The sequence below is a fragment of the Lethenteron reissneri genome, chromosome 25 (genome assembly GCF_015708825.2).
Source record: "Lethenteron reissneri isolate LAM-NWPU_2019-01 chromosome 25, ASM1570882v1, whole genome shotgun sequence".
Lineage (NCBI taxonomy): Eukaryota > Metazoa > Chordata > Hyperoartia > Petromyzontiformes > Petromyzontidae > Lethenteron > Lethenteron reissneri.
The window spans coordinates 6,467,970-6,476,341 of NC_083803.1; the positions used below are offsets into that span (position 1 = coordinate 6,467,970).

Consider the following 8,372-nt stretch of genomic DNA (forward strand, 5'->3'; position numbering starts at 1 on the left):
ATCTCATTTGTGTACGTCTGCTCGGATGCGTTGCATACTTTTGTTGCTATTCTGTCATCATTCTTGACCATGGGCGATCACTCCTCCAGTATGACCAGACGAAAACACCTATCAGCAAAACACCATAAGTCATGGAGGGACAATGCTGGCTACACAGTCATTTCAATTACTCTAATACAATATCAACAGTAGGATTAAAGCACTACATACTTTCATTTTTGTAAGCTAAACCTTACCGAAATATTTGGCGTGGATGATAAATAAACAAAACTGAAGTCAGACGGCCACATTTCTCCAGGATGGATGGACTCCTCATTCTGAGCAAGTAGGTCATAAAGCATGAAAATGTAATAGGACAGCCCTACGATTGCTCGTTCACGCCACTGCTCGGGCTTCAACTAGAGGGGCAGTTCTGGAGAGGCCCCCTCGAGTATTTTTTGTTGTTCTGGGAGTACCCACACTTTATAGACACCACGCATGACCTGTTGCATTGACAGACGCAGAGAGGGGGGGGGGGGGGGGGTCGGGGGAGGGTTAACAAACTTGCTCATTATTTCAACTATTGCGTCAAGACGTTGAATGGAACGGGCAACCTCTGGATTGCAAGTCCAGTGTGCTCACCATTACACCGAGCCAGTATCCTCTCAGATGAAAGCTAAATTGGTTTAATTTTTCCTGGCAGGTGTAAGGAGTTTTCAGGCTATAAGTAAAAAGAAAGTTTCCAGTTTAAACAACTACTGCAAGTGCAGGTGATGCCTGATGAAACTCCCATGCAAGCGTCTGCAGGACACTTCTCTGTCAATGTTTACAATAAACTACGGTCTTCAGTGAAATTTCCTTATTTTCTTTTCTCCAAACAAAATGCAGTCTGTGATTACAAATATATACACTTTAATGTGTCACTACATTACATCGACATGCAGATTTATTTCAAAACATATTTTTATAGCCACACACTTTCACATTTTGTAAATGGAAACAAAGTATGAGAGCCTTTTTTAAAACTTCATTTTCCATGAGTCACATGTCTAGGCCACAACCTCAAACATGACTGTTTCACCTTGGTCTGGTTCATGACAGAGTGACTGACAAAGACTTCTTTCACATCATGGCATTGACTCAGCTAATGGATCTAATTTATGTTTATACAACTGATTTTAATGTTAGTGACTGATAGCAATTTGCGGAATCACAACAGGATGACTACTCAGAGAAACCGGATGCTTCGTTAATGTGGAAAACTTTTCTCAATCATTTTATTAAATTAGTAACATCCTGCTTCCTGCATAGTTATTCCCATCTTGCCGCAAAAAAACAACAAGAGTCTTGCCTTCAACCTCACTCGTGTGGGAAGTTTATAAGAAATATTCCCTGTAAATTGCAGACATTTTTTGAAACTTGCAAATGTGGTAATTAATATGTAATCTCTTCCAGCTGAGATTCTGTTGAATGAGACTTGGCGAGCAAGATTCATATTATGATAAAGCAATCCGTAATAGGGTTGAAGGAGACGTAATGGGCTAAGTGCTGGCTATTACTAAAAGCTATGCTATCAGGACTGACAAAGTGGCCGTCGTGGCTGACGTTTTGTTGATCGAAAATGTCGCATTTGACTTTGAGCGACGTGCCCCTGAGTTAATAATGCTGCGACATGTTAATGAAAATTTGAGCCAGTCATACTTATTTAACGTGACGAGTAACTCAGAGCTGGGTGCATAATGTTCCGTGTATGCTTTGCACCCACATCAATCGTCCACCTCATTGAATAGGCGGCTCAGTTTAATAATCAGTTTGTTGCTCAATGTCAAGAAAGTCAATGAGGTCTGTCTCGTAAATGTTACCCAGAGAACAGTTTCAAACTAAAAGGAGCAATGAAAACATATCGACAATAGTACACTAAAAAAGTCATTCAAACATACTGTTAGGTGAAAATTAAAGCCCCGCATGTATCAGCAATATAATCATATATTGGAAATTTATTTGAAAAACAACATCGTCTCAGAAAATGTTAAGTAACAAAACAAAGTACATGTCAAGGTCAAGAGGTCATCATTGCCAATGTCGTTGATATCATCACACTTAGCCATCACTTCCTCCCTCCCTTCTTCGAGATCCACAGTTGATGTAAGACGGACACTTGACCATGAGGGTCTGGCCACAGCGTATCCCACCATCTGGCTTTAGGTCTTCCCCTCAATTGTGAACCTTCATGTCACTCCGTCTGTTTCGCTAATCTACACATGTATCCCACACATTACAAGGGGATTTTTTTCTTTGCATCCAAGAATACTGCTTTCCCAGGTTGCTTGCCCTCTCCTTCCATAAAATTGCTATCACCTTCCACATGCACCTGTGTTTGTTTCCCAACTCTCTGACCCATATAGTGACGCATATTGTGCTAAGGTATATGCAGTATGGTTTTCTGAAGAGGGATGATAGCCAATAGACTCGGCACGCAACACCTATGATTTGTGTTCCCAGCATTGGATGCAATCTCTTCACAGGCAACTCTCTTGTGAGTGCGAATTGAGTTAAATATATGGCAGGTGTTAGCATGTCACGAAGATGCCTATTGGCACAGGAATGTAGGGACCAAAGAAAAATATATTTGGTGGAGGGTGTCCAATGCGTCTTCATTGGGAACATACATTTGTACAGGAAGCAACGTAATTCTGTTGTATAGCTGTCTGATTTGTTTTAGGTTTATACTGCGTGTTATCTGGCACGACGTCCAATATTTCATTCAGTTTTTGAAGAAGCTCCCAGCACGTCGGGTGAAACGTTGGACATCGTGCCGGACAATGTGCGGTATGACTCCGAAAGCACACCAGAGAGCTGAATAGCCATAAGTATGAAAACCTACGCAAGCAGCAGTGCTACTGTATTCACATTATCAAGACATCATCTGCTGAGTCTATTCATCATACTTGGACGTTATGAGAACCAAAATGCAACAAAAATGTAAATGTTGTTATAAATATTATTGAATACTCAATGCAACGCACCACTTTCAGAATTCTATAATTCCCTACCCATCCACTGAGTTTTATGAATCACAGGAATTCACAGCAACGTATGGGCCATCACATTGCCTCTCTGAGCTGAAGTGCACTGCATCCATTGCGGATTGACACCGTAGCCAGCGGACACCAAGCCATTCATTGCATTGCACCCATTGGGAAGAACGTATCGCAGCTTTGCAATGCGTTCACGACATTGTCGCATATGAGTTGGCATTCATGTTGTTCCTGAGCTCGCTTTGCACTAGGCAAATTGATGCATGGCAGTGGCTGAAATCTCTATAAAATCTTTTCACTGGTTAATAGACGATCAATCACTCTTTATACTCCATCATAAAAAGTGCCATCTGTGGCCGTTTCAGTTGTAATATGGAAATGCATATTGTTTTCTTTATAATTTAAATTCCAGATGCATGTGCAAATTATAACTAAACCACATTTAAAAATAAACATCAGTCCATTACGTGCTTGTATTGTCAATAAGCTACATTTAAAAATGCAATATTGTTTTATAAATAGATAATATATTTTCTTTGACAGTGCTATCAATATGAAAGGTAAATAGAATATTAATTTTAAGTGCATTTAAATAATCCACATGTATATAAAGAAGTACGCAAATGGCAGGGCAGAGTGGTGGTGCAGCGGTTAACTCACTGCCCGATGAACATGGTGCATCGAGTTCGATTCCCGATTATCGAACGAGCACTCAATTCCCCCACCAGTCTCGCCACAACATTTCACCAAGTCACAATTACCAGCGTGGTGAAGTATGCAGAAAAACCCCCATGAACTAAACTGTGGGAAGGTCTTCATCCAAGAATGGATTGACAAAGGGCTGTACATATTTTTTTAATATGTCAATGTCAGCTAAAACTAAAAACTCAACAATTTTTTTTTTATTTTACCAGATAAAATATAGCAATATAGATATTTTTTAGCTATATAGATATTTTTCAAAAGCTACCTGGCTTTCACAAATGATAGCTCAACGAAGTGGCTTACCACGTGGGAATTCATCGCAGCCAAATACCCTTAAACAAATGTTTCTAAATGTGGAGGGAAAAACCGGAAGATCCGGAGAAAAACCCACAACATGCAAACTCCAAATATATAGGTGTCAGGATCGGAATTGAACCCATGTCCTTCAGTATACGAGGCGAGGGATATAACAGAAGTAGTTTTAAGCACATTTATATTATCCATGTACAGTACGGCAGGGCTTCATTTCAGCCAGGTTTATCTGGGATCGGTGACCTGGAGAATATTTCCGCATCTCGGCACACCACCTCGAGTATATATCTTGCAATGGCTGTGGCTACTCGTCACATGGCACCAGTGCCTCATGCAATATTAAATAAGTCAATGGCAGATCTGTACAAATTATACAATGGAAGTCCCCCTTCTTGAACGGGGAGAGCTTCAGCAACTGGTCAGATTGGGATTGAAAAAACATTTTTTGGGGGGGTTTCCCACATTTTCCCCACACGCAAGAATATCATCACATTGCACTGTACCAGTGCTGCATCCAGAACATCGCATGGCAGATATGACTGCCCATTCCAGCAATCCGTACTGCAACTTCCCCAAGGTATTGGTAACCTACACTGGGAATTAAAACTACGTTCTTTAAATTATGAGTCCCCTGGAGAATCCTCTAAAAACGAACTATTATTACATTGCCATGTAAAATGTTATACAGATACCCTTTCTGTTCTTGAAACGGTTTAGATTTCATATACTGTACTCTTTTTCAGGCAAGGGTCAAAACATGCTTTTAAGTCATTTAGCCTAATCCATTGCATGTGTACATAACCTGAAGTTGCCCACTAGTAAAAATGATATGCACGCGACAAGGAAATTAAATTTGACCACATAGTGCCTCAATGCAAATTTAAAAAAACACCTTCTTATACTTTTCACAACGTATTTACAAAACACATGCATCGCATTTGTCATTCATGGACCATGGAGTGCCAAATAGTAATATTTTAACAGCTCAGATGACAAAATCGTTTTTAATGTTTTAATACATCGATGCTAAAATGCATGACGTGGGCTTCATTAGCGGCATATAAGCCATCACTGTCCAGTGCAGCCACTGAGGTCATGCACACAGCTCGTTTGTATTCAGTGGGTTTGTATTGTTTTCAGAATTTAAATTACAGTTTTTTACGTTGTCTATATTTTTACCATCGTGCACATGGCTCTTTAATTGTTCCCTCTTGTGCGGCGGTACATTCATCTCCAAGACTCTTTGCTTGTTTGGATACTGTTGCTTCACATTCCTCAAGCGGGATGCCTTTCTGGGTGCCCTGCGCGTAACAAAGTAGCGGCCAGTTTTGTGCGAGTACCAGCACAGAGCACCGAGAAGCACCAACACCAGCACAGAGGCAACGCTTCCTCCTAAGAGACCAGCCACTGGAATAGGAAGACCTTGGTCAGCTAAAATGGTTTGGTCCTGGTTTAAAAACAAAGTAAGGTTATTTGGCAAAGAACCATTTGTCCGTGCGTCCGTGCAAATTGCCGCAGTGTCCTGAAGTAACATATTGTCATGCCGTACGAGTTCCAAACATATCCTGTAAGCTGTTTCTGCCCGAAGTTTCGTGATGACATATGAAGGAGGGCTGCCGTAGACTATTTCCGACGAAGTCTCTGCCGCGGGAGTTTTATTTTCAGTTTCTGTCCAACTGAGATTATATAATGCATTGGGATGCATAAATTCCCATTCAACCTTGATTTCTTGCTCGCCCATTGACTGCCCTCTTAACACAGGATTGCTGTAGCTCTGTGATGTTAGATGATCTGTTGTTGGGGCCATAGTAGTTTCTGAGGTTGTATTACTTGTTGTAGTTACAAGCGTAGGTATGGCCGTAGTTTTCCCTTCTTGGTTTGTCGTGAAATCGCTAGCTGACGTGGTTTCAGCAACTTCGCTCGAAGTATGTGTTGTAGTGTATTTTGTAGTTGGCTCCAAAGTGGCATTTTCCATTACCATTAAAGATGTAGACAGCTTGGCGTTGCGAGAGTTCAACATTTCAGGTCTTATTGCCTTGTAAGTTTCACCTTTCAGGTAGTGTGGTTCATTGCAAATAAATCCATTCACATGCACAGTACTTGTTTCCAAGAAGTCTTTGAGCAACAGGAGCTTGCGGTCACACAACCATGGATTGTTCTGAAGTGTGAGTTGTTTCAGGTTGTTCAGTCCACTAAAGGCTTCAACGGGCAAACTCTTTATGTGGTTTTCTGATAAATCAAGGTAAACAAGGTTATGTAAAGACAAAAATGAGTTTGACGGAATTGCTGTGATGTTGTTATGTTGCAAATGCAGTTTTTGCAAATTCGTTCCTGGCAAAATTCTTGGTGGTGAAGTTAGTAAATTGTTTGCTAACGACAGTTCTTCCAGCTCTGTAAGGTCGGCAAATGAACTATCATGAATACCTTCACTCGTTAATGCATTCCAGTCCAGATTTAAATGCTTTAGGTTCACCATTCCTTCAAAAGTATCTTCCAATATTGTTGTGATCCGATTGCTTTCCAGTTGTAGTTCTTCCAAACTTTTCGGGAGGTCATAAGGCACAGACGACAATTGATTAGAGGAGAAATACAAACCTTTAATAGAACTTAATTCTCGAAAAGCACCTTGCTCAATCTCACTCGTAGCAAGATCATTGTCATCGAGGTGAAGCTTTTCCAGCAGACGAATCTGTGAAAGAGCCTCTCTGGATATTCTACGTAATTTGTTCATCTGCAGATGTAGTTCTAGTAGACCTGTTGGTAGATTCATTGGGAAGGACTCTAGTCGATTTCCGTACAAATATAGCAATTTCAAATTAGTCAAATTCTTTATCGCAAGAGGAATCCCAGCCGCAGTAATCAGGTTATCTTGGAGATACAGCACGTGCGTGTTCTCAGGTATTCCACTCGGAACCGAAGTTAAGTTCTTGTCATTGCAGTAGACGAGTTCACTGTCTGCATCGCACCGGCAAACGGATGGGCACGTGTCCGCTGGAGCAATGAAGAGCAGAGCAACCACGAGCCAAGCACATCTCCCTGAGGTCATGGCGGCAAACGCCGAGGGTACAGATGTGGTCGAATGGTCCGTCCGCTTGAGTAGCCTGGGAAACGAAAAAGGTATGGCGTACATTCAATGTCCTCACAATGAAAGAGAAGTACAACTGCTTTATCAAGTAGCAATAAATTAATCATCATCTTCAGCCGTGGTCAAGCGACTGCTGGATGAAGCCCTCCCCAAGCCGTCGTCACTTCTCACAATCCTTCGATGTAATATTCCCCTTAAAACACCGCACACAAACGAAATAATATGATGAAGCACCCATATAGAAAGTACGCGTATGCAATAAACTTCACAGTATATAGTTCTCTATTTGTCAGTCATGTAAAAACAAAGCACACGCTGGCTGTAACACTAGGGTAGGTATAAAAAACTGCATTTTGCAATTACCAGTGCATTCCAGAGCAACACATGTGAGTTATGCCACACATTCAGCGAGTGACCGAACGTGAAAGCACAACTTATATATGGATGCAAATACTTGTTTTTGTACTTAATTACAACCATTAATGCCGTGTGCCGTTTAATCACGCAGTCAAAGTTGACTCCACAACGTAATGCGGTGACACTCTACATTGTATTACACTCAGAAAGACGATATTGTAACAAAGTCATGCACACACACAACATCGCATTAACACACAAGTGACACACAAAACAATTATTTTAAATAGTTATACGGTATTGTATGTGACATTAAAATTAAGCGACACATTTCTTACCTTGGTACGAGGCTTGTGAAAAAAACAACTGCGTGACTTTGAACGTGGAGCCTCAAGCCAACAACTGTGGACACACCCTTCCTTCCAGGCCTTGACTTCTGAGATTGCAGGATGTCCTGACGAGAATATTTAACATGCTTTACACGCGAGGAGCTGATGCGTGCCCTAAACATCCTTGTGCCTCGTCCCCTAAGCGGACGGGACATGGGAGTGCTTCTGAGTTAGGTCCTGTTGGATAATGAACCCAGCTGGCTTGCAAAGCCTGTCCTGATGCTTACTGTTGGGATGATTGTTTATTCAGGGATCTTTAACAAATGTCGGAGCGATATACACAACCCATCCCCAATGAACACTTATCTGAGGAAACCATTTTAAAGTTGAACTAAGGGGATATCCATAAAAGGCAACTGTTTTTGTTCCGTACAAAAAGCAGCGGGACATAATTGTTCTAGTAATAACAACCAAATAAGAGTCTGAATCCACTTTTTATTCCCACACATTTAGGTTCTAATATTTACATGCTTGGGGTGGGGAGTTAGTGCGGCGGTTAGCATAGTG

The 8,372-nt window shown here is 41.2% G+C and overlaps 1 protein-coding gene across 1 annotated transcript; it reads right to left on the reverse strand.

The window, feature by feature from the left end:
• Window positions 1-938: 938 nt before the first annotated feature.
• On the reverse strand, window positions 939-8,033 carry LOC133347108 (leucine-rich repeat transmembrane protein FLRT1-like). Its single transcript, XM_061559068.1, has 2 exons — window positions 7,815-8,033; window positions 939-7,135 (listed from the first exon to the last, which is right to left on the reverse strand). Exons 1-2 carry the CDS (start codon window positions 8,018-8,020, stop codon window positions 5,128-5,130), a joined length of 2,214 nt encoding a protein of 737 aa, XP_061415052.1. The 5' UTR covers window positions 8,021-8,033; the 3' UTR covers window positions 939-5,127.
• Between the last annotated feature and the right edge of the window lie 339 nt (window positions 8,034-8,372).

Bases quoted from the DNA above. Each gene is read 5' to 3' on its own strand.
- LOC133347108 (XM_061559068.1), bottom strand. From the start codon at position 8,020: ATGTCCCGTCCGCTTAGGGGACGAGGCACAAGGATGTTTAGGGCACGC. The intron at 7,136-7,814 runs GTAAGAAATGTG...TTCGTTTCCCAG, and splicing joins TTCACAAGCCTCGTACCAAG to GCTACTCAAGCGGACGGACC.